Consider the following 27620-nt stretch of genomic DNA (forward strand, 5'->3'; position numbering starts at 1 on the left):
AAGTGCTGGGATTACAGGCGTGAGCCACCGCACCTGGCCTAAATTAATTATTATTTTTTTAAAAGCACTGAGCCTAGCAAAGTGCCTGATCTCATAGTGCTTACATCTTCATTCTCATTTGCAAGGAATCTGGACTCTGCTGTGACTATCTTAGTCAAGTGGTTTCATTTTCAAGCCTGTTTCCCCATTTGTGAAATGGGAACAATGACACCCTCACACTCAGGGAGGAAACCAACTGCTTGTGAAAATAGGAGACTCTAGCTGTGCATGGTGGCGAGCTCTTGTACTCCCAACTACTCGGGAGGCTGAGGCAGGAGAATTGCTTGAACCTGGGAGGTGGAGGTTGCAATGAGCCAAGATCACACCATTGCACTCCAGCCTGGGTGACAGAGCCAGACACCGTCTCGAAAAAAAGAAAGAGAGAGAGAGAGACAGAGAGAGAGAGAAAGAAAGAGAGAGAGAAAGAGAGAAAGGAAGGAAGGAAGGAGGGAAGGAGGGGGGAAAGAAAGAGAGAGAGACAGAAAGAAAAAGAAAGAAAGAAAAAGAAAGAAAGAAAGAAAGAAAAAGAAAAGAAAGAAAGGAAGGAAAGAAAGAAAGAAAGAAAGAAAGAAAGAAAAGAAAGAAAGAAAGAGAAAGAAAGAAAGAAAGAAAGAAAGAAAGAAAGAAAGAAAGAAAGAAAGAAAGAAAGAAAGAAAGAAAATGGGGGGCTGTAGGCTGGGCCTTTGGGCTAAATTGGGGTAGGAGACCAGGTACAGTGGATCATGCTTGTAATTCCAGCACTTTGGGAAGCCAAGGCGGGCAGATCACCTGAGGTCAGGAGCTCAAGACCAGCCTGGTCAACGTGGCAAAACACTGTCTCTACTAAAAATACAAAAATTACCTGGGCATTGCGGCACACTCCTGTAATCCCAGCTATTCCAGAGGCTGAGGCAGGAGAATCACTGGAACCCGGGAGGTGGAGGCTGCAGTGAGCCGAGATGGCGCCACTGAACTCCAGCCTGGGCAACAAAGTGAGACTCTGTCTCAAAAAATAAATAAATAGGTCGGGTGCAGTGGCTCACGCCTATAATCCCAACACTTTGGGAGGCCAAGGTGGGTAGATTGCCTGAGCTCAGGAGTTCAAGACCAGCCTGGGCAACATGGCGAAACCCTGTCTGTATACAAAAAATTAGCCAGGTGTGGTAGTGCATGCCTGTAATCCCAGCTACTCAGAGGCTGAGGCGGGAGAATTGCTTGAACCCAGGAGATGGAGGCTGCAGTGAGCCGATCGCACCATTGCATTCCAGCCTCAGTGACAGGGCGAGACTCTGTCTCAAAAAAATAAATAAATAACAGGCCGGGCGAGGTGGCTCACGCCTGTAATCCCAGCACTTTGGGAGGCCGAGGCGGGCGGATCACAAGGTCAGGAGATTGAGACCATCCTGGCTAACACGGTGAAAACCTGCTTCTACTAAAAATACAAAAAGTTAGCCAGGCATGGTAGCAGGGGCCTGTAGTCCCAGCTACTCGGGAGGCTGAGGCAGGAGAATGCCATGAACCCGGGAGGCAGAGCTTGTAGTGAGCCAAGATCGGGCCACTGCACTCCAGCCTGGGTGACAGAGCGAGACTCCGTCTCAAAATAATAATAATAATAAAATAAATAAATACATAGGCCTGGGGCGGTAACTCACGCCTGTAATCCCAGCACTTTGGGAGGCCGAGGCAGGCAGAACACCTGAGGTAAGGAGTTCGAGACCAGCCTGGCAAACATGGTGAAATCCCGTCTCAGAAAAATACATAAATAAATAATAAATAAATAAATAAATAGGTCGGACGCGGTGACTCACGCCTGTAATCCCAGCACTTTGGGAGGCCAAGGCGGGCAGATCCCCTGAGGTCAGGAGTTCCAGACCAGCCTGACCAACATGGAGAAGCTACATCTCTGCTCAAAAAATACAAAATTAGCCGTGCGTGGTGGCACCTGCCTGTAATCCCAGCTACTCGGGATGCTGAGGCAGGAGATTGAACCCCGGAGGCGGAAGTTGCGGTGAGCCGAGATAGCGTCATTGCATTCCAGCCTGAGCAACAAGAGCAAAACTCGCCTCAAAATAACTAACGAACCTAAATAAATAAATAAGTAAATAAATACATAAATACACAAATAAATAAATTTGGGTGGGAAGGCATTGGCCCTCAGCTAAGAGAGAACCGGCTCGCTGCTGAAGCAGGACCACGCATTTGATTGACAGTTTGCTGGTTGGGGGGGCGTGGTCACGCTCGGAAACTCCGCCGAGACGTTACAAAGGCTGGAATCTCCGCGAGAAGTCCAGTCTTTCACTTCCCACCCTTCGGGCTGTGGTCTCGAAACCCCGCCTCTCCCCGTGACGTCAGCACGCCAGGCGCTGTAGAATATAAACGCGTCGTGGCCTACGCTTGCGCTCATCGTGTTGGTTCCTGTCCAAGTTGTTGATCGTATGCAAGACGCCGCAGGACCCCGCGCCCGCTTGTCGCCACTGCGCTTGAGGCAGCCGGAGATACTCTGAGTTCCCTGGAGCCCGACGCCTGAGGGTGAGATGAACGCGCTGGCCTTCCTAATCGTCAGGACCTGTGATCGCTTCTGGCAGACCGAGCCGGCGCTCCTGCCCCCGGGGTGACGCGCAGCCCCCCACCGGTGAGTAAGGGGTCGGAACGCCTGGGTCCCCACGGGGCTGGAGACCTGGATTTAGGAAGAAGAGATTGGGACCCTGGAGTCCGGAGCCTGAGGGAGGAGGGATCTGGAAGCCAGATTCTTGGGTCCCCGTGAAGGAATCATCTAGCAAGTGGGGGGTCGGGTCAGAATGTTTGAGTCTGCAAGGGAGGAGGGTGTGAGGGTTTGATCTTCAGCAGGATGAGAGAGCTAGGGAGGGACTATGACTTTGTCGCCAAGGGAAGCAAGCAAAAGACTTTTGTTCTTGGTTCTTGGGACTGGGACTTCTGCGTCTGAAGAAAGAGGGGGCTGGGGGCTTGGACCCTTGGATCTAAGGAAGAACTAGGGGCTCAGACTCCTGGCTATTGAGAGATGAGAGAGAACAGAGCCAAGAGGCAGAGATGGGCGTGGCTGAGATCAGAAAGGAATTTGGGACTCTTGCGTTGCTGTTGACAATAGTTGTGTTACTATTTCTGTTGCTATGACTCATAGTCATGCCCGGATGCCATCCCCTAAATGGCCCCTAAACTTTATTTTTTTCCTCCCCCTTTTCCAGCCCAGACACATGGCCCCAGGCCAAGCACCCCATCAGGCTACCCCATGGAGGGATGCCCACCCTTTCTTCCTCCTGTCCCCAGTGATGGGCCTCCTCAGCCGGGCCTGGAGCCGCCTGAGGGGCCTGGGACCTCCAGAGCCCTGGCTTGTGGAGGCAGTAAAAGGAGTAGCTCTGGTAGAAGCTGGCCTGGAGGGAGAAGCCAGGACTCCTCTGGCAACCCCCCATATCCCTTGCGGCAGATGCCTTGATGAGGAGGCTGAAGACCGTGCAGGCCCTGGAGAGAACAGAGAAACACTGGGCCTGAAAACCAGCAGTTCCCTTCCTGAAGCCTGGGGACTTTTGGATGATTATGATGACATATATAGTGAGCGAGAAGCAACCAGCGTCCCTAGAGGGCAGGGAAGTCAATTTGCAGATGGCCAGCCTGCTCCCCTGTCTCCCAGCCTTCTGATAAGGACGCTGCAAGGTTCTGATAAGAACCTAGGGGAGGAGAAAGCTGAGGAAGAGGGAGTTGCTGAAGAGGAGGGAGTTAACAAGTTCTCTTATCCTCTGTCACACCGGGAGTGTTGTCCAGCAGTGGAGGAAGAGGTCGATGAAGAAGCTGTAAAGAAAGAAACTCGCAGAACCTCTACTTCTGCCTTGTCTCCAGGATCCAAGCCCAGCACTTGGGTGTCTTGCCCAGGGGAGGAAGAGAATCAAGCCACGGAGGACGAAAGAAGAATAGAAAAAAGTAAAGGAGCCAGGAAGACCTCCGTGTCCCCCCCATCTTCAGGCTCCAACCCCAGGGCCTGGGAGTATCGTTCAGGAGAGGCGTCTGAGGAGAAGGAAGAAAAGGCACACGAAGAAGCTGGGAAAGGAGAAGCTGCCCCAGGGCCACACTCCTCAGCCCCAGCCCAAAGGCCCCAGCTCAAGTCCTGGTGGTGCCAACCCAGTGATGAAGAGGAGGGTGAGGTCAAGATTTTGGGGGCAGCTGAGAAGGATGGAGAAGCTGAGTGTCCTCCCTGCATCCCCCCCTCAAGTGCCTTCCTGAAGGCCTGGGTGTATTGGCCTGGAGAGGACACGGAGGAAGAGGAAGATGGGGAAGATGAGGACAGTGACTCTGGATCAGATGAGGAAGAGGGAGAAGCTGAGGCTTCCTCTTCCACTCCTGCTACAGGTGTCTTCTTGAAGTCCTGGGTGTATCGACCAGGAGAGGACACGGAGGAGGAGGAAGATGAGGACAGTGATACAGGATCAGCTGAGGATGAAAGAGAAGCTGAGATTTCCACTTCCACACCCCCTGCAAGTGCTTTCTTGAAGGCCTGGGTGTATCGGCCAGGAGAGGACACGGAGGAGGAGGAAGATGAGGACAGTGATACAGGATCAGCTGAGGATGAAAGAGAAGCTGAAATTTCCACTTCCACACCCCCTCCAAGTGCTTTCTTGAAGTCCTGGGTGTATCGGCCAGGAGAGGACACGGAGGAGGAGGAAGATGAGGATGCGGATAGTGAGGGTAAGGAAGATGATTCAGAAGCAGCCATGGGAGAAGCTGAGTCAGACCCACATCCCTCCCACCCGGCCCAGAGTGCCCACTTCAGGGGCTGGGTATACCGACCTGGAAAGGAGACAGAGGAAGAGGAAGCTGCTGAGGACTGGGGAGAAGCTGAGCCCTGCCCCTTCCGAGTGGCCATCTATGTACCTGGAGAGAAGCCACCACCTCCCTGGACTCCTCCTAGACTGCCCCTCCGACTGCAGAGGCGGCTCAAGCGCCCAGAAACCCCTACCCATGATCTGGACCCCAAGATTCCCCTAAAGGCCAGAAAGGTGGGTGCTGAGAGCCCAGATTCTTTTTTTTTGAGACGGAGTCTCGCTGTGTCGCCCAGGCTGGCGTGCAGTGGCGCCATCACGGCTCACTGCAAGCTCCGCCTCCCGGGTTTACGCCATTCTCATGCCTCAGCCTCCCGAGTAGCTGGGACTACAGGCGCCCGCCACCTTGCCCGGCTAATTTTTGTATTTTTAGTAGAGAAGGGGTTTCACCGTGTTAGCCAAGATGGTCTCGATCTCCTGACCTCATGATCCTCCCACCTCGGCCTCCCAAAATGCTGGGATTACAGGCATGAGCCGCCGTGCCCGGCCTTTTTTTTTTTTTTTTAAAATTGAGTCTTGCACTGTCACCTAGGCTGGAGTGCAGTGGCGCGATCTTGGCTCACTGCCAACCTCTGCAGCCCGAGTTCAAGCAATTCTCGTGCCTCAGCCTCTGGAGTATCTGGGATAACAGGCACACGACACCACACCCAGCTAATTTTTTTGTATTTTTAGTAGAGATGGGGGTTTCACCATGTTGGCCAGGCTGGTCTTGAACTCCTGACCTCACGTGATCTGCCCATCTCAGCCTCCCCAAGTGCTGGGATTACAGGCATGAGCTACCACGTCTGGCCGAGAGCCCAGATTCTTGAGTCTGGGAGAGGAAGGGGCTGGAGGCTGAGACTCCAGGTCCCTGTATGTTGCAGAGGATTGCGTGTCATTTCTATGGGGAGGGCTGTGTACACTGTCACGCAATCTCTTGTAAGAGGCCAGGCCCCTGGGGGAGGAGGGAGCAGCTGTGGCTCACAGCAACCCCAGGAAACCATCTCTGCCTTCAGTGAGTCAGATGGAAAATCCCATGACAGTGACAGGCAAGTGACTAGCCAGATAGAAAGCATTTTTGTGTAATAACTAATTTTTGTTTGCTTCTCTCTCTCTCTTCCCCATCCGGATTCCCGTGGCTGTGTCCCTCTCCTGCCTGTGTCCCGGTGTCTGCCCCCAGGTGCACTTCTCCGAGAAGGTCACTGTCCATTTTCTGGCTGTCTGGGCAGGGCCGGCCCAGGCCGCCCGCCAGGGCCCCTGGGAGCAGCTTGCTCGGGATCGGAGCCGCTTTGCACGCCGTATCGCCCTGGCCCAGGAGGAGCTGAGCCCCTGCCTCACCCCTGCTGCCCGGGCCAGAGCCTGGGCACGCCTCAGGAACCCACCTTTAGCCCCCATCCCTGCCCTCACCCAGACCTTGCCTTCCTCCTCTGTCCCTTTGTCCCCAGTCCAGGCCACGCCCTTGAGCCAAGCTGTTGCCACATCCTCCCCCTCTCCTGGTGCAGCAACGGCTCCCCTGGACCTCTTTGGGAGGCGTGGCTAAGACCAACTGGTTTGCCTATAATTTATTAACTATTTTTTCTAAGTGTGGGTTTGTATAAGGAATAAAGCCTTTTGATTTGTAGCAAGCAGGGTCTGTGTGTGTGTCAGAAACGGACAGCATTCTGTTTTCACAGGTCCCCGAGGTAGCTGGGAAGAGAATAGCATAAAACAAAGCACTTCATTGGGGGATAAACTGCTTTTCCTCAAATTTGCTTCCACTCATCCTGAGGCTTTTGAACCTAACAGCTGGTGGGTTTTATAGTTTTCTTTTTCTTTTTTTTTTTGAGACTGAGTCTCGCTCTGTTGCCCAGGCTGAAGTACAATGGCGCGATCTCAGCTCACCACAACCTCTGCCTCCCGGGTTCCAGTGATTCTCCTGCCACAGCCTCCCGAGTAGCTGGGACTACAGGTGCGCGCCACCACGCCTGGCTAATTTTTGTATTTTTAGTAGAGACATGGTTTCACTATGTTGGCCAGGCTGGTCTCAAACTCCTGACCTCCTGATCCACCTGCCTTGGCCTCCCAAAATGCTGAATGACAGGCATGAGCCACCGTGCCCAGCCTATAGTTTTGTTTTGTTTTTTTTTGAGATGGAGTCTTGCTCTGTCGCCCAGCCCTGAGTGCAGTGGTGCGATCTTGGCTCACTGCAATCTCTGCCTCCTGGGTTCAAGCGATTCTCCTGTCTTAGTTTCCTGAGTAGCTGGGATTACAGGCGCGTGCCACCACGCCTGGCTAATTTTTGTATTTTTAGTAGAGACAGGGTTTCACTATGTTGATCAGGCTGGTCTCGAACTCCTGACCTCATGATCCACCCACCTTGGCCTCCCAAAGTGCTGGGATTACAGGCATGAGCCATGACGCTGGCCGTTTTTGGATTTTTTTAACCAAGGGGTAAAACACTCATGAGCATTCCTGGAAAAAGATGGAGATTTCTTAGAACTGAGGTGCCACCCATCTTTATACCAAATATGGGTGTTCCTAGGACTATCATGATGTTGGTGGGTGTGTGACTGTGTTAATGAACATACAATGAGGTCCTACGGGAAACCGAGGTCAGACCCAGCACCATATTAGGTCTAGTCGGTCTTAGTCTACTTGGCCTACAGCCTGGTTTTTTGGAATCTTATCAACCCACAGTTACTGTAGCTATTTCAAGTTTGCTGTTGCTATTCTGGTCATGTGAAACTGCTGCCTGGAATTTTCTAATCTCCTGCAACTACCCTATATGATTGCTGTCACAGCCTGATTTCACACTGATAAGCCCTGTGTCCATAGACCTAGTTTCCTTATCTGTAAGGTGACTAACAATTGTACATACCTTCTGGGATTGTAAGGCCTCAAAGGAGTTAAAACTTAAAACAATGCTCATGAAATAAATGCTATAATAGGGTAATTATTCTATATACTGTTTTTTGGTTTTTTTTTTTTTTGATATGGAGTCTCACTCTGTTGCCCAGGCTGAGGTGCCGTGGCGACATCGTGGCTCACTGCAACCTCCACCTCCCAGGTTAAAACAATTCTCCTGGCTGGGTGCGGTGGCTCACACCTGTAATCCCAACACTTTCGGAGGCCGAAGTGGGTGGATCACAAGGTCAGAAGATCGAGACTATCCTGGCTAACACAGTGAAACCCCATCTCTACCAAAAATACAAAAAAAAAAAAAAAAAAAAAAAATTAGCCCGGCATGGTGGTAGGCGAGTGCAGTACCAGCTACTCAGGAGGCTGAGGCAGGAGAATGGCGTGAACCCGGGAGGCGGAGCTTTCAGTGAGCAAGAGTCCGTCCCCTTCCCCCCACCAAAAAAAAACCCAAAAACCAAAAAACAATTCTCCTGGCTCAGTCTCTCAAGAAGCTGAGACCACAGGCGTGCACCACCACTTCCGGCTTTTTTTTTTTTTTTTTTTAGACGGAGTTTCACTCTTGTTACCCAGGCTGGAGTGCAATGGCAGATCTCGGCACACCAGCAACCTCCGCTTCCCGGGTTCAAGCGATTCTCCTGCCTCAGCCTTCTTTTTTTTTTTTTTTTTTTTTGAGACGGAGTCTCACTCTGTCGCCCAGGCTGGAGTGCAGTGGCCGCATCTCAGCTCACTGCAAGCTCCGCCTCCTGGGTTCACGCCATTCTCCTGTCTCAGCCTCCTGAGTAGCTGGGACTACAGGCGCCCGCCACCTCGCCCGGCTAGTTTTTTTTGTATTTTTTAGTAGAGACGGGGTTTCACCTTGTTAGCCAGGATGGTCTGGATCTCCTGACCTCATGATCCGCCCGTCTCGGCCTCCCAAAGAGCTGGGATTACAGGCTTGCGCCACCGCGCCCGGCCCTGCCTCAGCCTTCTGAGTAGTTGGGATTACAGGTGTGAGCCAACACGCCCAGCTAATTTTTGTATTTTTAGTAGAGAAGGAGTTTCACCATGTCGGTGGTCAGGAGTTTGAGACTCCTGACCCCGTGATCCACCCGCCTTGGTCTCCCAAAGTGCTGGGATTACAGGCACGAGCCACTATGCCCACCTCTACCTCTAATTTTTATTCTTATTTATTTATTTATTTTTTGAGACCAAGTCTCGCTGTGTCATCCAGGCTGGAGTGCAGTGGCGTGATTTCAGCTCACTGCAATCCTCTGGGTTCAAGCAGTTCTGCCTCAGCCTCCCTAGTACCTGGGATTACAGGTGTGAGCTACCACGCAGGGCTAATTTTTGTATTACTCTTCCTCTAGACCTTCACAGAACGCAGGTTCCTCTCATCCTCCTAACCTAATGGCCTTTCATTAGCTTCACAAAAGCAGCTTAGTTCTGGGAAGGGTTATTATCATTTAAATTAGAAATCCCAGCACTTTGGGTGGGCTGAGGTGGATGGCTCACTTGAGATCAGGTGTTTGTTTTGAGAGGGAGTCTTGCTCTGTCTCTCAGGCTGGAGTGCAATGGTGCGATCTTGGCTCACTGCAACCTCCGCCTCCCGGGTTCCAGCGATTCTCCTGCCTCAGCCTCCTGAACAGCTGGGATTATGGGGCCCACCACCACGCACGGCTAATTTTTGTATTTTTAGTAGAGACGGAGTTTCACCATGTTGGTCAGGCTGGTCCCTAACTCGAGGTCAGGAGTTTGAGATCCCCACTCCTGCCATATAATCTTTTCATTTCCCCAAGGCAACCAAACCTAATTCCACCTAATTTAAAACCTTTGTATGAGTGCTACCTGCTGCCTGAGGATCCCAACCCTGAGCCTTCTTGCTCAGCTAGTTCCTCCTGATTCTTCCGATGTAGTGTGAAAATTCCTTTTTTTTTTTTTTTTTTGAGACGGAGTCTCGCTCTGCCGCCCAGGCTGGAGTGCAGTGGCGTGATCTCGGCTCACTGCAAGCTCCGCCTCCCGGGTTCACGCCATTCTCCTGCCTCAGCTTCTCGAGTAGCTGAGACTACACACGCCCGCCACCACGCCCAGCTATTTTTTTTGTATTTTTAGTAGAGAGGGGGTTTCACTGTGTTAGCCAAGATGGTCTCAATCTCCTGACCTCGTGATCCGCCCGCCTCAGCCTCTCAAAGTGCTGGGATTACAGGCGTGAGCCACCGCACCCGGCCTTTATTTTATTTTATTTTATTTTTTTGAGATAGAGTCACATTCTCTTGCCCAGGCTAGAGTGCAGTGGCACTATTTCGGCTCACTGCAACCTCCGCTTCCCAGGTTCAAGCAATTCTCATGCCTCAGCCACCAGAGTAGCTGGGATTACAGGCATGCACCACCAGCTAATTTTTGTATTTTTAGTAGAGATGGGGTTTTGCTATATTGGCAAGGCTGGTCTTGAACTCCTGACCTCAGGTGATCCTTCCACCTCAACCTCCTAAAGTGTTGGGATTCCAGGTGTGAGCCACCATGCCCGGCATTTTTTTTTTTTTTTTTTTTTGAGACAGAGTCTGACTGGAGTGAAGTGGAGCTATCGGCTCACTGCAGCCTCTGCTTCCTGGGTTCAAGTGTTTCTCCTGCCTCAGCCTCCCAAGTATCTGGGATTACAGGTGTCAGCCACCACGCCCAGCTAATTTTTGTACTTTTTTTTTTTTTTTTTTTTTTTTTTTTTTGAGACGGAGTCTCGCTCTGTCGCCCAGGCTGGAGTGCAGTGGCCGGATCTCAGCTCACTGCAAGCTCCGCCTCCTGGGTTTACGCCATTCTCCTGCCTCAGCCTCCCGAGTAGCTGGGACTACAGGCACCCGCCACCTCGCCCGGCTAGTTTTTTTTTTTGTATTTTTTAGTAAAGACGGGGTTTCACCATGTTAGCCAGGATGGTCTCGATCTCCTGACCTCGTGATCCACCCGTCTCGGCCTCCCAAAGTGCTAGGATTACAGGCTTGAGCCACCGCGCCCGGCCTAATTTTTGTACTTTTAGTGGAGACAGGGTTTCACATGTTGGCCAGGCTGGTCTCGAGCTCCTGACTTCAAGTGATCCACCGGCTTCAGCCTGCCAAAGTGCCGGGATTCCAGGCGTGAGCCAGCTTGCCCGGACAGTGTTGGTTATTAAGGTGGTGCAAAAGAAGGCATGTCTGGGCCCTTCCTCCAAATGAGGAGGCACAGAAACTGGTAAGGGTATGGTATTTTATTGAGTTATTCAACAGCCAGCTTCCAACTGAAACTGGACAAGCAGACGCCGAAGGCCTGGAGTGGGCTAAACGGGAAGCAGAAGTCCATGGTGAATGTGTCTGGGCCCACTCGGCCGAACTGGAGCACCAGATGTTCCGCTGAGAAGTGAATCAGGAACGAAGCCTTAGCCAGACTCTCATCTTCCAGCTTCGAGAACTGAGACTATTTTTTTTTCTTTTTTCGAGACAGAGTCTTGCTCTGTCGCCCAGGCTGGAGTGCAGTGGCCTGATCTTGGCTCACGGCAACCTCTGCCTCCCAGGTTCAAGCAATTCTTCTGCCTCAGCCTCCCAAGTAGCTGGGATTACAGGCATGTGCCACCATGCCTGGCTAATTTTGTATTTTTAGTAGAGACAGGGTTTCACCATGTTGGCCAGGCTGGTCTCGAACTCCTGACCTCAGGTGATCCACCCGCCTTGGCCTCCCAAAATGCTAGGATTATAGGCGTGAGCTACTGCACCAGGCCGAGAATTGAGACTTTTAAGAGGCTGAGCGGTGCCCTTACTAAGCCAGAAACCTTGAGGGGTGTGTAAACTACAATTCCCAATAGGCTTTGCAATAGGGTGGCATCTGCCCTGCCTAGAAAAATGCTCAAGTGATGATGGGAGATGTAGTTCCCTTCCTTTCACACCCTAACCCCACCCCACCTGGCCCGGCTAAAATGGTTTCCAGGAGCTCACGGTGTTTGGGATCCACGATCTGGAAGTTCTTCACCGAAGCCCGAGTGACTCGACCATGGAAATTGAGCGTGTAGACACCGTTCTCCTTGTTCCACGACGGGGTTTTGCTGTGCAGCAAAAGCAACCCTTGTTTTTCCCCACGTTGGTAGCGACTCAGTAGTGACTCCTGTTCCTAGAAGGTAAAGAAGGGGCTGTGGTTTTTCTCAGAGGCTTTCGAAACTCCATCTTGAACAGGGGTGACTCCATCTTGAACAGGGGCTGGGTAAAATGAGGATGAGACCTGCTGGGCTGCATTCCCAAGAGGCTAGGCATTCTTAGTCACAGGATGAGACAGGAGTTTGACAGGACTGGTATCACAATGTTAGAAATGCTTGTTCCCCGGTGCCGTAAAGAAATAGCACTTGAACATAAACTTAATTTCCTCAGCAAGGCCATTTTTTTACTTTCTGCAGAAAGGGTACACTTGCCAGGAGTTTTGCCGCTAGAATACACCGAACAAAGGAGACAGGGTCATTTATAACCTGACGCATCCACCCTACTGCTGTGTCCGGTTTCCATTGGCTGGAACGGGACCTCACATTCTGTATTTGTCCCGATTGGCTAGCAACTTAGAACTTTTTAAAAGAGGAAAAAATGGAGGAGAACAAAGGAAGGAGGAAGTAACTTGTGGAATGCTGAGAAAGGTAAAAACACCTTCAAATAAGGAAGAGGAACAGGCTATGACCTAATACTTGCTTGGACCAGTATGAGCATGCCAGGGAAAATATTTAGGCTAAATTGTGGGAGCTAAGAACATAAAGTACACTGATTTCTTTTTTTTTTTTTTTTTTTTTTTTTTTGAGACGGAGTCTCGCTCTGCCGCCCAGGCTGGAGTGCAGTGGCCGGATCTCAGCTCACTGCAAGCTCCGCCTCCCGGGTTCACGCCATTCTCCTGCCTCAGCCTCCCGAGTAGCTGGGATTACAGGCGCCCGCCACCTCGCCCGGCTAGTTTTTTGTATTTTTTAGTAGAGACGGGGTTTCACCGTGTCAGCCAGGATGGTCTCGATCTTCTGACCTTGTGATCCGCCCGTCTCGGCCTCCCAAAGTGCTGGGATTACAGGCTTGAGCCACCGCGCCCGGCCTCACTGATTTCTTTATTACGGCTAACAGATATTTAAGAATGTTAGCGGCCGGGCGCGGTGGCTCAAGCCTGTAATCCCAGCACTTTGGGAGGCCGAGACGGGCGGATCACGAGGTCAGGAGATCGAGACCATCCTGGCTAACACGGTGAAACCCCATTTCTACTAAAACATACAAAAAACTAGCCGGGCGCGGTGGCAGGCGCCTGTAGTCCCAACTACTTGGGAGGCTGAGGCAGGAGAATGGCGTGAACCCAGGAGGCGGAGCTTGCAGTGAGCTGAGATCCGGCCACTGCACTCCAGCCTGGGCGGCAGAGCGAGACTCCGTCTCAAAAAAAAAAGAATGTTAGCACAGATCTTTGAATAAATTTTGCTTCTAAGAGAAGTTACTGCCGGGAGCCGTGGCTCACGCCTGTAATCCCAGCACTTTGGGAGGCCAAGGCGGGTGGATCACGAGGTCAGGAGATCGAGACCATCCTGGCTAACACAGTGAAACCCTGTCTCTACTAAAAATATAAAAAATTAGATGGGCATGGTGGCGGGTGCCTGTAGTCCCAGCTACTCGGGAGGCTGAAGCAGGAGAATGACGTGAACCCAGGTGGCCGAGCTTGCAGTGAGCCGAGATCTTGCCACTGCACTCCAGCCTGGGTGACAGAACAAGACTGTGACAGAACAAGACGGCTAATTTTTTGTATTTTTAGTAGAGACGGGGTTTCACCGTGGTCTCAATCTCCTGTCCTTGTGATCCGCCCGCCTCGGCCTCCCAAAGTGCTGGGATTACAGGCATGAGCCACCGCGCCCGGCCGCCATTCTTTTGTTTCTTCTCTGATAAACTTGCTTTCACTTGACTCTATGGACTGGCCACAAATTCTTTCTTGCCTGAGATCCAAGAACCCTCTCTTGGAGTCTGGATCAGACCCCTTTTTGGTAAGAGTTTGTTAACCTACCACCAACCCTTTTTTTCTCTGGATGCAAACGTTTTGAGTCTCTAGTCTTTATTCCCTGAGACATGGAAGTCTAACAGTCCTTCAGGCTTCATAGGACACTTGTAACCCACTGGCCTCCTCTTCCTCCTCTTCTTCCTCCTCTGGGATCTAGGAGGACTGGCCCCATCCCTTTCTGCTCCACTGACCCAGAGATTCCTGACGTCAGAGACTCACATTTCGTGGCTGGACATCGATTCTTTGGTTCTGGCTGTTGGTTCCTGGGAGAATCGCAGTCATTTTTCGAGGCCCCAGGTATCCTAAGATGTTGGGCTCCTGGGGGTATTATATTCCAGTTGGCCTGGTTCCTTCTTCTGACCATCCTACCCCATTCTGTCATCCCCAGGACACTCACATAACACACAGCCCCCAGCTCCCGTCTGATCCGGGCAGTATTCTTGATTAAATGCTCCCGGTCAGGATTCACCCCATTGTCAAAGATGGTGAACTTGGTGCCGAAGATATTGGATCTGCTCCAGGAAGGGAATGGATAGAATAAAAATACTAAGTGTTACTCTTTGAGTAAGTGTCACTCATCACATCGACTCTTCCCATCCATCCCCTATGTCTAAGACTATGTCCGAATATCTGAGAATCATGTTCCTGGCTGGGCACAGGGGCTCACGCCTGTAATCCCAGCACTCCGGGAGGCAGAGGCAGGAGGATAGCTTGAGCCTGGGCAAAATGGCAAAACTCCTTCTCTACAAAAAAATAGAAAAATTAGTCGGGTGTGGCAGTTTGTGCTTGTGGTCCCAGCTCTCAAGAGGCTGAGGTGAGAGGATCACCTGAGCCCCAGACGTCAAGGCTGCAATGGTGTGATCTTGCCACTGCACTCCAGCCTGGGTGATAGAATGAAACTCTGTCTCTAAACAAATATATACATAAATAAAAATAAGTAAATAAATGAGTCCGGGTGCGGTGGCTCACTACCTGTAATCCCAGCACCTTGGGAGGCCAAGGTGGACGGATCACCTGTGGTTGGGAGTTCAAGACCAGCCTGACAGACATGGAGAAACCCCATCTCTACTAAAAATACAAAATTAGCCAGATGTGGTGGTGCGTGCCTGTAATCCCAGCTACTCGGAAGGCTGAGGCAGGAGAATTGCTTGAACCCGGGAGGCGGGGGTTGCAATGAACCGAGATTACGCCATTGCACTCCAGCCTGGGCAACAAAAGTGAAACTCTGTCTCAATAATAATAATAATAATAAAATAATTGAAACAATCATGTTTCCAGCATCCATGGTCCCAGGCCCCCCATTTCTTGGGTGAGCCATGTAACTTATGTAGCCTCCCTATTTTATTTAAATGGCCTTTTAGAAACCCTCTTCTTTTTTTCTTTTTTCTGTTGCCCAAGCTGGAGTGCAGTAGCTCAATCTCAGCTCACCAAAACCTCTGCCTCCTGGGTTCAACTGACTCTCCTGCATCAGCCTCCCAAGTAGCTGGCATTACAGGTTCATGCCACCATGCCTGGCTAATTTTTGAATTTTGATAGAGATGAGATTTCACCATGTTGGCCAGGCTGGTCCTAAGCTCCTGGCCTCAAGTGATCCTTCTGCCTCGGCCTCCCAAAGTGCTGGGATCACAGGCATGAGCCACCATGCCCAACCTCCCTCTTCTTTTTTGGATGGAAGAATTCACACATTCCAGGCCTCTTTTCCCACACAAAGTTAGGAATCCCAGTCCCTTGCCTCTCAAGGAGTCAAATGCCTTAAATGCCAGCCTATGTTCCAAACCCTTCAGTTCTTCTAGTCCCTGAGCAGTGAGCAGGTGGAAGGTATGCTGTGTGTGGCCTGCTGGGAAATGAAATCCACCTGTCCCCAAGCTCCCTGCTACCTGCTCCTCACCACATGTCAGAGCTCTGCCCACCTGACTTTGCCCACGAAGTTGTCCCCATCCCGAGATAGATCTGTGGGATCCAGGGAGATGAGGTAATTAGAAGTTTTGCTCCTTCTTCTCTTTCGCCCAGCCAGGAGGAAGTGCTATGGATGAGAGGAACGGTCCATTAGAATGGACTTCTGGAGGCTGGGTGTGGTGGCTCATACCTGTAATTCCTGCACTTTGGGAGGCTGAAGTGGGCAGATGACTTGAGGTCAGGAGTTCGAGACCAGCCTGGTCAACATGGTGAAACCTCGTCTCCACCAAAAATAAAAAAAATTAGCCAGGCGTGGTGGTGCCTGCCTGTAATCCTGGCCAGTAGGGAGGCTGAGGCAGGAGAATTGCTTGAACCCAGGGGGCAGAGGTTGCAGTCAGCTGAGATCGTGCCATTGCACTCCAGCCTGGGCGACAGAGCGAGACTCCATCTCAAAACAAAAATAAAAAATAATGAAAAAAAGGCCAGGCGCGGTGGCTCACATCTGTAATCCCAGCACTTTAGGAGGCCGAGGCGGGTGGATCACAAGGTCAGGAGATCGAGACCACGGTGAAACCCTGTGTCTACTAAAAATACAAAAAATTAGCTGGGCGTGGTGGCAGGCGTCTGTAGCCCCAGCTACTTGGGAGGCTGAGGCAGGACAATGGTGTGAACCCGGGAGGCGGAGCTTGCAGTGAGCTGAGATTGCACCACTGCACTCCAGCCTGGGCGACAGAGCGACAGAGCGAGACTCCATCTCCAAAAAGAAAAAAAAAAAAAAGAATGGACTTCTGGTAGCTGGTTAGAGCCAGGGGTCCAAAGACAAGGAAACATCATGTCCCATGATGGAGAAGCTGGTGATGGCACAACGAGCTTCTCAAGACTCACTGGGAAATGCGGTTCTCACTGAGGGAAGCCATCAGTGGGGTCCTGAATGGAAGCTTCTTGTCTTAATATCTCCCCCTCATTCCTTCCGCCTATGCGTCCAGGGTTGAAGCTTAGCCCAGGAAGGGTCTGGCTTTGGAGAATGGGGAGCACCCTCACTTGCAATATTGCAGCAGGACTGTTGTAGGCGTTTCATCTGGGAAAAATGGGTTTGGCTCTGAGTAGGCAAAAAACCTCTTTCTGGTGGGAGAGAGGATACCCCGAGGAAATGAGACCATACTTGGAGGGTAAAGGCCAGAAAGACTAGATTGAGAGAAGTGTGGCTTGAATCTCGAAAGACAAATCTGTGAGGGGAGGAGCCTAGTTGCTGGGGGCGGGATTTATCTCAGGATTGGGTGAGGCCTGAGAGCTGATAGCAAGGAAGGCTCAGTGAGGGAGGGTCCAGACTTTTTTTTTTTTTTTTTTTGACAGGAAATCTCTAACTCCTGGGCTCCAGCCATTTTCCCACCTCAGCCTTCCAAGTAGCTGGGACTACAGGTGGGCATCACCATGCCTGGCTATTTTTTTTTTTTTTTTAATTTATGTAGAGACAGGGTTCCAACATGCTGCTCACGCTGATCTGGAACTCGTCAGCAAAAACGATCCACCCGCCTTGGCCTCCGAAATGTTGAGATTACAGGCGTGAACCACTGTGCTTGGCCTTTTTTTTGTGTGTGTGAGATGGAGTTTCGTTCTTTCGCCCATGCTGGAGTGCAGTGGCACGATCTCAGCTCATTGCAACCTCCGCCTTCCAGTTTCAAGCATTCTCCTGCCTCAGCCTCCCGAGTAGCTAGGATTACAGGCACCCACCACCACGCCTGGCTAATTTTTGTATTTTTAGTAGAGACGAGGTGTTGCCATGTTGGCCAGGCTGGTCTCGAACTCCTGACCTTGTGATCTGTGCACCTCAGCCTCCCAAAGTTCTAGGATTACAAGTGTGAGCCACCGTGTCTGGTCCTTTTTTTTTTTTTTTTACACAGAGTCTCACTCTGTCGTCCAGGCTGGAGTGCAGTGGCGTGACCACGTCTCACTGCAGCCTTGAACTCCCAGGCTCAAGCAATCCTCTCACCTCAGCCTCCCGAGTAGCTTGGACTACAGGTGCATACCACCACGCCCAGCCAATTTTTGTATTTTTTGTAAAGACAGGGTTTTGCCATGTTGTCCAGGCTGGTCTTTTTTGCTTGTTGGTTGGTTTTGTTTTTTGAGATGGAGTCTTGCTCTGTCGCCTAGGCTGGAGTGCAGTGATGCTATCTCGGTTCACTGCAACCTCTGTCTCCCGGGTTCAAGCGATTCTCCTGTCTCAGACTCCTGAGTAGCTGGGACAACAGGCACGTGCCACCACACCCGGCTAATTTTTGTATGTTTAATAGAGACGGGGTTTCACCGTATTGTTCAGGCTGGTCTTCAACTCCTGACCTCAGGTGATCCACCGGCCTCAGCCTCCCAAAGTGCTGGGATTACAGGCATGAGCCACTGCGCCCGGCCTCAGGCTGGTCTTGACCTAGCTCAGAAAGGAGTGGGATTTTGCCTCGGAACGGAAGTGGGCGCTTACTCCCAAGGCTGTTGGGCCGGCTGACTGCACCTTCAGGCTGTCGGAGGTCTCCAGGTAGAGGTAGTAGAGGGGGAACAAGCCCTTATCCACGCCACGCCTGTCACGGGTGAGGTAGCACTGCATCCTGGTACCCGGGACTGCTGGCCGTAGCACATAGGCTTCCATGTCCTCCTGCAGCCGAGGACAGGGGGAGCGGATTGCCAAGGAGGCTTCCTGCCTCATATGGTCGCTGTCCGTGCCGCCCTCGCCTTTCAGGGCCTCGAACAACTCTTCGTTAGCTGCTGCTGAGTTCGGCCCTGTAGACTCTGAGGCCTCTCTCTTCTTTTCCAAGTCTTCTTCCTAGCCAGGCACCAAATTCAAAGTCGAGGGACAACGCCCCCAGCCTTGCTCCCTACTGATTGGCCATCCCAGCCCTAGGGTCCCGCCCCGGCCCATCCACATTTTCTGCTTATTGGTCAAAAATCTCATTCAGTCCACCCAGCCACGCCCTCCTCTGTTGACTGGCCAGTCTATTCCCTTTCCTCGGCAGCCACAGCCACTCCACCTGCAGATCGGAGAATTCCTTTTTGAATTTAACGGCCCATTCCGTTAAAATGGCCATTGGTTTGATCTAGATAACATAATAACAGCCCACATCTGCCCCCAAGAGAAACCATCTACTGCACTTTCACCAACAACCAAAGTGAGTGCCAATTTGCCCTTTATTTTTTGAGACAGAGTTTTGCTCTGTCGCCCAGGCTGGAGTGCAGTGGCTCGATCTTGGTTCTCTGCAACCTCTGCCTCCCATGTTCAAGCAATTATCCTGCCTCAGCCTCCGGAGTAGCTAGGATTACAGGCTTGCGCCACCACGCCCGTCTAATTTTTGTATTTTTAGTAGAGACGGGGCTTCACCAAGTTGACCAAGCTGGTCTCGAACTCCTGACCCCAGGTGATCTGCCTGCCTTGGCCTCCCAAAGTGCTGGGATTACAGGCGTGAGTCACTGCTCCTGGCCCGCAATTGGCCCTTTTTGATCAGTGTTCTGCCCTTTCTGAAGCTCACTGTCCCATGGAAAGACCTTTTTTTTTTAGACAGAGTCTCATGCTGTCTCCCAGGCTGGAGTGTAATCTCAGCTCACTGCAACCTCTGCCTCCAGGGTTCAAGTGATTCTCCTGCCTCAGCCTCCTGAGTAGTTGGGATGACTGGCTTGTGCCACCACACCCAGCAAATTTTTGTATTTTAGTAGAGACAGGGTTTCACCACGTTGGCCAGGCTGGTCCCGAACTCCTGACCTCAAGTGATCTGCCCACCTCAGCCTCCCAAAGTGCTGGGATTACAGGTGTGAGTCACCATGCCATAAGCTGTATTTTAATGACCATGTCCATGTCAAGTCAAATCCTCTGATTTGATGAACAGTACACACACACACACACACACACACACACACACACACACACACACACACACACGAGTCTCTGCTAGCTTAATCACCACCAAGAAAAAGAGCTTCTGATTGGGTGGCAGAATTTTAGCCCCACCCTCCCCAGAGGTCCGAGGCTAGCCCTCCTCTTCCAACATCCTGAGACGTTGTGCATTTTCCCACCTTGTAGAAGGCCAAGTTTTCATATACCCAGTCACCATCCATTCCAGGGTTTGGTCCCATACTGGGTGCCTTGTATGCATCTCCGACATCCTGGGATTCACTCTCACCCTCTGCACGGGTCCCTAAAGGATGAAAGAAGCCTGGACTAAGCTCAGGACAACTGGGTCCCAGGAGTGTGGGACAACATCATCAGTGCTAGCCAGAGAAGGCCACAATCCTGGGTTCTCAGTCCCTACTCATTACTCAGCGCCCTCACTTGCAACACCCTCCTCCTCCTCCAGGTGCATGGGAGTCCACAGGGACCAGAGTTTCTGATTACCCTGGATCTAAGGACAGGGAGGGGTTAGGGTCTTCCCTTTTCCTTGTCTCAGACAAAGCATCACAGAGACTGAACATGGGGGAATGGAGTTTGGGGTGATAAGAATTCTGTCATTGAAATCATTGGCCATCTCATGAAAATAAAAGGAAATGTCACCACAATGGAATATTATAAGGGAATAAAAAGGAATGAAGTACTGATAACACTACCACACGGATGAATCTTAAAATTTTGTTAGGTGGGCCAGGAGCGGTGGCTCATTCCTATAATCGCAGCACTTTGGGAGGCTGAGGTGGGAGGATCAAGAGGTCAGTAGTTTAAAACCAGCCTGGCCAACATAGTGAAACTGGTCTCTACTAAAAATACAAAAATTAGCAGGGCAAGGCGGTGCGCACCTGTACTTCCAGCTACTAGGGAGGCTGAGACAGGAGAAGAGCTTAAACCCAGGAGGCAGAGGTTGCAGTGAGCCGAGATCGTGCCACTGCACTCCAGCCTGAAGGGGGCCTGCCCCTCCACACCCGTGGATATTTCTCGCAAGGTGGAGATGAGAGACTAAGAAGACACAGAGACAAAGTATAGAGGAAGAAAAGTGGGCCCAGGGGACCGGTGCTCAGCAAGTGAGGACCTGCACCAGCGCTGGTCTCTGAGTTCCCTCAGTATTTATTGATCACTATCTTTACTATCTCAGTGAGGGGAATGCGGTGTGACTATAGGGTGATGGTAGGGAGGAGGTCAGCAGGAAAACATGTGAACAAAAGAGTCTGTGTCATAAATAAGTTTAAGGAAAGGTGCTGTGCCTGGATGTGCAAGTAGGCTGGATTTATGTTTAACTTCACATAAACATCTCGGTGCAGTAAAGAGCAGTATTGCTGTCATGATGTCTCACCTCCAGCCATAAGGTGGTTTTCTCCTATCTCAGAATAGAGTGTATGGTCGATTTTACACCGAGCCACTCCATTTCCAGAGATGTGCAGGAGACAGATGCCTTCTTATCTCAACTGCATAGAGGCCTTCCTCTTTCACTAATCCTCCTCAGCGCTGACCCTTTACGGGTGTCGGGCTGAGGGGCTGTAAGGTCTTTCCCTTCCCAGGAGGTCATATCTCAGGCTGTCTCAGTGGGGGGAATCCTGGACAATACCCAGGCTTTCTTGGACAGGGGTCCCTGCAGCCTTCCGCAGTGTATTATGTCTCTGGTTAATAGAGAATGGAGAATGGCGATGACTTTCACAAAGCATACTGCCTGCAAAACCATTTTTACCAAAGCACATCCTGCACAGCCCTAAATCCCTTAAACCTTGAGTCAATACAACACGTTTTTGTGAGCACAGGGTTGGGACAAGAGTTACAGATTAACAGCATCTCAAAGCAAAACAGCTTTTCTTAGTATAGATCAAAATGGAGTTTCTTATGTCTTCCTTTTTCTACATAGACACAGTAACAATCCTAGCTCTCTTTCTTTTCCCCACACAGCCTAGGCGACAGAGTGAGACCCCGTCTCAAAAAAAAAAAAAAAAAAATTGTTAGGTGAATGAAGTGAATGAAGACACATGGTGACTTACACCCATAGTCCCAACATTTTGGGAGGCCAAGGTGGGAGGATCACTTGAGCCCAGGAGTTCAAGACCAGCCTAGGCAACATAGTGACACCCCATCTCAAAGGAAAAGAGGTCAGGTGCAGTGGCTCATGCCTGTAATCCCAGCACTTTGGGAGGCCAAGGCAGGCAGGTCACAAGTTCAGGAGTTTGAGACAAGCTGTGCCAACATGGTGAACCCCATCTCTACTAAAAAACACAAAAAATTAGCCGGGCGTGGTGGCACGTGCCTGTAGCCCCAGCTACTCGGGAGGCTGAGGCAGCAGAATCACTTGAACGCAGAAGGCGGAGGTTGCAGCGTACCGAGATCGCATATTTGTACTCCAGCCTGGGAGACACAGCAAGACTCTATCTCAAGAAAAAAAAAAAAAGAATTGAAGAAAGAAGCCACATACAAAAGACCACATAGTGTATGATTCCATTTGTGTGAAATGTACAGAATAGCCAAATCTAAGAAGATAATGGAGATTGGTGGTTGCCAAGGGCTGGGGTAAATGGAAAAGAGGTGACTGCTAATTGATGCACTATTTCTTTCTTTCTTTCTTTTTTTTTTTTTTTTCTTGAGACAAAGTCTCGCTCTGTCACCCTGGCTGGAATGCCTGATCTCAGCTCACTGCAACCTCTGGCTCCTGGGTTCAAGCAATTCTCCCACCTCAGGATTACAGGTGCCTGCCACCACACCCAGCTAATTTTTGTATTTTTAGTAGAGACTGGGTTTCACTATGTTGGCCAGACTGGTCTTGAACTCCTGGCCTCAGGTGATCCACCCACCTTGGCCTCCCAAAGTGCTGGGATTACAGGTGTGAGCCACCATGCCCAGCCATTATGCAGGATTTCTATCTGGGGTGGTACAAATGTTCTAAAATTGATTGTGGTGATGGTTGCAGAATTATGTAAATACAGTTAACCCCCTGTATCCTACAGGCTCCGCATCCCCACTGCTGACCCAAAATATTCAGGAAAAAAATTTAAAAACAACAAGACAACAATAAATAACAGAACCAATTTTTTTTTTCTTTGAGACAGAGTATTGGTCTGTCACCCAGACTGGAGTGCAGTGGCGTGATCTTGGCTCACTGCAACCTGGGCCTCCTGGATTCAAGCGACACTTCTGCCTCAGTCTCCCAAGTAGCTGGGATTACAAGCCTGCACTGCCTTGCCTGGCTAACTTTTGTATTTTTAGTAGAGACGTGATTTCATCATGTTGGCCAGGCTGGTCTCAAACTCCTGGACGCAAGTGACCAACCACCTTCAGCCTCCCAAAGTGCTGGAATTACAGGCGTGAGCCACTGCACCCCACCCAAAATTTTTTAAAATAAAGTATAACAGCTATTTACGGGCCAGGCATGATGGCTTATGCCTGTAATCCCAGCACTTTGGGAGGCTGAAGTGGGCGGATCATAAGGTCAGGAGTTTAAGACCAGTCTGGCCAACATGATGAAACCCCGTCTTTACTAAAAATACAACAATTAGCCAGGCTTGGTGGTGCACACCTATAGTCCCAGCTACTCAGGAGGCTGAGGCAGGAGAAGCGCTTGAACCCGGGAGGTGGAGGTTGCAGTGAGCTGAAATTGCACCATTGTACTCCAGCCTGGGCAACAGAGTGAGACTCCCTCCCAACAACAACAACAACAACAATTTACATTGCATTTATACTGTATTAGGTATTATAAGTTATCTAGAGATGACTTACAGTATATGGAGGGATGTTCATAGTTTATATGCAAATTTTACACCATTTTATGCAAGGGACTCGAGCATCTGCGGATCTTGGTATCTTTGGGGTTCCGGGAACACATCCCCTGCAGATACCGAGGGGCAACCGTATACTGGAAACCATGGAATTGTAAACTTTAAATGGGTGACTTGTATGGTATGTGAATTATACCTCAATGAAGCTGCTACCTAAGAAAGGGGAAGATTTGCTGCATGAACCAGGGGATCCCAGGTTTCATCCCAATGTCCCCTAAATTACCAGGTCGTTGGCGGGCTTGCCAACCCTTGCGTCGGATTCTCGGAGACTGTTTAAAAGGTGGGGGAGAGACCGAACCATTCTCCACGGAGACTTCCTCCAATTCTGGGTCGGAATTGTCTGGGAGCCAGGATGAGAAAGGGGACTGGAGACCGAGATTCCTGAACACTGAGTAAGGAAGGAGGGGAGAGTTGGATTTCTGGATGCTGCAGGACGAGGCGGCTCAGGACCTGAACTCCTTGGTGTGAGGAAGGAGTGGGTGCAGTCCTGAGCTCCTGAGTATTTTGGACAGATGGATTGAGGCCCCAGACTCCTGGGTTCCAGTAGGGGCGGAGTTCTGGGGTCTAGGAGGTCCAAGGACTCGCAAATACCTGCTTCTGTCCGGGGTGTCAGGAGGCCGTGCTCGCCCCTGCCGTCTCCACCACAGCTCACGGTGCCCAGGGCACTGTGGATGCCAGAGGGCAGATGTGCCTCTGACACTTTCTTCCGGAGGAAAGGGTTCCTAAGGCCTGGGAGAAGGTGCAGCGAGCCCATGAAAAGGGTCTACAAATTCCGGTCCTCAACCAAACAACACTCCGTCACTGGGCTCCCAAATATCACCCCCGCCGGGTGCCGTGACTCACGCCTGTAATCCCAGCTCTTTGGGAGGCCGAGGCAGGCGGATCACCTGAGGTCGGGAGTCCCAGACCAGCCTGACCAACATGGAGAAACACCTTCTCCACTAAAAATACAAAATTAGCCGGGCACGGTGGCGCATGCTTGTAGTCCCAGCTACTAGGGAGGCTGAGGCAGGAGAATCGCTTGAACCCGGGAGGCGGAGGTTACGGTGAGCCGAGATTGCGCCATTGCACTCCAGCCTTGGCAACAAGAGCTAAACTCCGTCTCAAAAAAGAAAAAAAAAAATCACCCCCGTTTCGCGGACTACCCAAACTTTGAGACTCACCCAGGTCCCAAACTGCATCCTAAGGCTCAAACAAGCACAGCCCTGCCGCTGGATTGTTGCGGGCTCCGCACGTAAACAATCTCGCGCCAGGCTCTAATAATGAGACCACGCCACGCCCCGGACCCCTAGACCCCGTCTCCGCAATCCCGGGGTTGGGGTGGGGGTCCCGGCTTTCCCAGGATCCACCCCCGAGCTCTGCCAAGCCCAATCATCACATTCTCTTACCCCTTTCCCTTGCCAGTTGTACCATGCACCGCCCCTGCGCTCTGTAGCCCCGCCCCGAACCCCTCCCTCACAGGTCCTGCCGCGGGGGGGCCCCGATAAGCCTCTACCCTGGGCGCTGTTCTAAAGCTCTCCTGGGCCAAGGCCAGCCCCCATCCACTTTCAAGTCCGCACCCTAAGGCTCCACCCCTTCTTCCACTAGGCTCCGCCCACGGACTCCCACAGGCCCCTCCCCTCCAGGCGAACGCCCCCAGGAGGAGCCCCAGGGGCCTTTGGTCACCTCTGTCACCTAAAAGGCGCTCCTCCCGCAGACACGAGCGCCAAAGCCACAGGGAAGCGTCAGGATTGGCCTGAACCATGAAGAGCTCCTGGCGCTTCTGTCGCTGCTTCTTTTCAAACAGCCGCCGCTGGGGAAATGGGAGAGGTGGGTGTCGGGGGCAGGAACCAGATGTGAAGACAGAAGCGAGATGGGGCCGGGGCAAGGGCTCGAGAGTTTGTGAACCCCTTTCTCCACTGGGGCCCAGATGTCCAGGCCCTCAGTGCTTCAGCTGCTCCTCCCTCACTCCACCCTTGAACTCAGATCCAAGAGTCCTGACACCCTGTCCTCTCCTCCCCCAGGACCCAGGAGTCCTGCCTTCTAGAAGCCTTGTTCCTTAGAAATTCATCACAAGGGTTTTTTGCTTATTTAGGACCCCCAATTCCTATTTTCTTTTCTTTTTCTTTTTCTTTTTGAGACAGAGTCTAGCTCATCGCCCAGGCTGGAGTACAGCACCACGATCTCCACTCACTGCAGCCTCCGCCTCCCGGGTTCAAACAATTCTCCTGCCTCAGCCTACCGAGTAGCTGGGATTACAGGCACCTGTCACCACACCCGGCTACTTTTTTTGTTTTAGTAGAGACGGGTTTCACCATGTTGGCCAGGCTGGTCTTAAACTCCTGACCTCAAGTGATCTGCCCGCCTCAGCATCCCAAAGTGCTGTGATTACAGCCGTGAGCTGCCGCGCCCGGCCCCAAATTCCTATTTTCTCATTTCTCAATGGGAAAACTCAAGGATGAGAGAGAGCCAACACGGGCGGGGAGTCCTAGAGCAAGATCTGGTGGAGAGGCCCCTGGGGAGGCACAGAAGGCTGAAGAGTTGGAGTGGTGAGATTCCTGGGCACAATACCTGCTGTTCCAGCTTCTGCAGCCTCATAGCAGCAAGCTCATGCTCCAGGATGCTGAGAGAGACGCAGGCTCACAGTGACAGTTTGCAGGGAACCTCGGTTGCCCAAGAGCCCCTCCCTCTCCCCCATCCTGCCCCTATCCCAACTTGAGTTCTGGGCACCTGTGAGGTCACAAAAGGTGCAGAACCTGAGCCTGTTCTACCAGTTATGGGGCCCTTTGTCCTGGCACTGACCCTCAGAAGCCAGGACCCAGAGATCCCAGGTCTTTCCTGTCTCAGGACTCAGGAGTCTGGGGCCCCCAACCCCTTCTCTTTCAGACCCAGAAGTCTGCACCCTAGCCCCCTCCCTTTAGGACACAGGAGTCCAGGTCCCCAGCCCCTTCCTGCAAGGCTGATGGTGCTGAACCTGCAAACATGGTTATGAGGCCAGAGCTGAGTGCATGAGGTCCCCAGCCCCTTCCACCTCTACCCCTACCCATCTGTTCCCCTACTCACTCTCTTCTCAATGTGTCATCATCCTGAGACATTCTGCAGAAGCAAGAATGAGGAGTCAGGATCCGAACCAACATCCCAATGGATCCTGCCCACCAAAACCTAATCCTTAGCTTGCTTGCTTTATTTATTTATTTATTTATTTATTTATTTATTTATTTATTTATTTATTTTGAGACAGCCGAGCCTCGCTCTGACACCCAGGCTACAGTGCAGTGGCACCATCTCGGCCACTGCAACCTCCACCTCCTGGGTTCAAGCGATTCTCCTGCCTCAGCCTCCCGAGTAGCTGGGACTACAGGTGTGCGCTATTATGCCTAATTTTTTTTTTATTTTAGTAGAGACCGGGTTTCACTATGTTGGCCAGGCTGGTGTCGGACTGCTGACCTCAGATGATCTGCCCACCTTGGCCTGCCAAAGTGCTGGGATTACAGGCATGAGCTACTGTGCCCAGCCTGATCCTTACCTTTAAATTTGCTCCTGGACCCAGGCAGCCCGAATCCCAGCACCCACTCCTGTCGGGATCCAGTAGCCTGTTTCCAGCTTCCCACAGGTGTCCGCAAGTCCGCTTCTCTCTCCCCAAAATATCTAATTCTCCAGCACCCAGGCATCAGCACTCAGGACTGTGTACCTCAAACACCCAGCCCCCAGTGGCCTAGAACTCCACTGCCCACCTGCTTGGGATCCGGGAGACTCCTTCTCCCCATCAGGTGCCTGCAGAGGCTGCTCACATTGATGCCTCGGTACCTTGCCTCTCTGGCCAATCTCTAAACATACCTGATCCTCTGTTTGGAAGCTAGGGACCTAATCTCGGGATATCTGCGAAGAAGGGAGAAGAAAGACGGTTCAGAGGGAGGGAGGATTTCCCCTGGGACCTGACCTGGTCCACTCCCTTCTGACCTTCCACTTTCCACTTCCAACAAAGTAATGAGCTCGGTCACTGATGCAGCCAGGCAACGCTGCTCCGGGGGTTCTGAACACGAATGACGTGTGGGTGTTCCTTAAAGAGACCAGAGACTTCGCGGCCTCACTGTACACATCTCGCTTACAAGAAACTTAACAAGAGCCAGGGCGCAGTGGCTCACGCTGCTGTTCCAGCTTCTGCAGCCTCATCCCAGCACTTTGGGAGGCGGAGACGGGGCGGGAAGATTGCTTGAGCCCAGGAGATCCAGATCCAGACCAGCAGTACAGAGACATCGTCTCTTTTTTTCTTTTCTTTTTTGAGACGGAGTCTCACTCTGTCGCCCAGGCTAG

At 51.5% G+C, this 27620-nt stretch overlaps 2 protein-coding genes and 1 long non-coding RNA gene across 5 annotated transcripts; 1 reads left to right on the top strand and 2 right to left on the bottom strand.

The window, feature by feature from the left end:
* The first annotated feature begins 2416 nt into the window (after positions 1-2416).
* On the top strand, positions 2417-6447 carry PPP1R15A (protein phosphatase 1 regulatory subunit 15A). Of its 3 annotated transcripts, XM_077980596.1 has the most exons (4): positions 2417-2650; positions 3222-4520; positions 4650-5024; positions 6007-6447. In XM_077980596.1, exons 2-4 carry the CDS (start codon positions 3231-3233, stop codon positions 6364-6366), a joined length of 2025 nt encoding a protein of 674 aa, XP_077836722.1. In that variant the 5' UTR covers positions 2417-2650; positions 3222-3230; the 3' UTR covers positions 6367-6447. The 3 variants fall into 3 exon arrangements, with proteins under 3 accessions (XP_077836722.1, XP_014979982.2, XP_014979985.3); XM_015124496.3 differs by having other exon boundaries at positions 3222-5024; XM_015124499.3 differs by having other exon boundaries at positions 3222-4713.
* Positions 6448-10920: 4473 nt separating this feature from the next.
* Positions 10921-27294, bottom strand: TULP2 (TUB like protein 2). Its single transcript, XM_077980669.1, has 13 exons — positions 27144-27294; positions 26370-26402; positions 25878-25929; positions 24993-25119; positions 23919-24056; positions 23551-23715; positions 19665-19786; positions 18115-18423; positions 15626-15738; positions 14113-14227; positions 13935-14033; positions 11657-11828; positions 10921-11077 (listed from the first exon to the last, which is right to left on the bottom strand). Exons 2-13 carry the CDS (start codon positions 26399-26401, stop codon positions 10944-10946), a joined length of 1578 nt encoding a protein of 525 aa, XP_077836795.1. The 5' UTR covers position 26402; positions 27144-27294; the 3' UTR covers positions 10921-10943.
* On the bottom strand, positions 12081-12939 carry LOC144337244 (uncharacterized). Its single transcript, XR_013410046.1, has 2 exons — positions 12782-12939; positions 12081-12460 (listed from the first exon to the last, which is right to left on the bottom strand). It is a non-coding gene; the product is annotated as an uncharacterized LOC144337244 (long non-coding RNA).
* Positions 27295-27620: the final 326 nt, after the last annotated feature.

The sequence above is a fragment of the Macaca mulatta genome, chromosome 19 (assembly GCF_049350105.2).
Source record: "Macaca mulatta isolate MMU2019108-1 chromosome 19, T2T-MMU8v2.0, whole genome shotgun sequence".
Taxonomy (NCBI): domain Eukaryota; kingdom Metazoa; phylum Chordata; class Mammalia; order Primates; family Cercopithecidae; genus Macaca; species Macaca mulatta.

Excerpts from the sequence above, each read along its gene's own strand:
- TULP2 (XM_077980669.1), bottom strand. The coding sequence starts at position 26,401 with ATGTCTCAGGATGATGACACATTGAGAAGAGA. Across the intron at positions 23,716-23,918 it reads GACACCCCGGACAGAAGCAG|TGTTCAGGAATCTCGGTCTC; the intron begins GTATTTGCGAGT and ends TTCCTTACTCAG. Across the intron at positions 11,829-13,934 it reads TCGATGTCCAGCCACGAAAT|GAACAGGAGTCACTACTGAG; the intron begins GTGAGTCTCTGA and ends TTTACCTTCTAG.
- PPP1R15A (XM_015124496.3), top strand. The coding sequence starts at position 3,231 with ATGGCCCCAGGCCAAGCACCCCATCAGGCTACCCCATGGAGGGATGCC. Across the intron at positions 5,025-6,006 it reads TTCCCCTAAAGGCCAGAAAG|GTGCACTTCTCCGAGAAGGT; the intron begins GTGGGTGCTGAG and ends GTCTGCCCCCAG.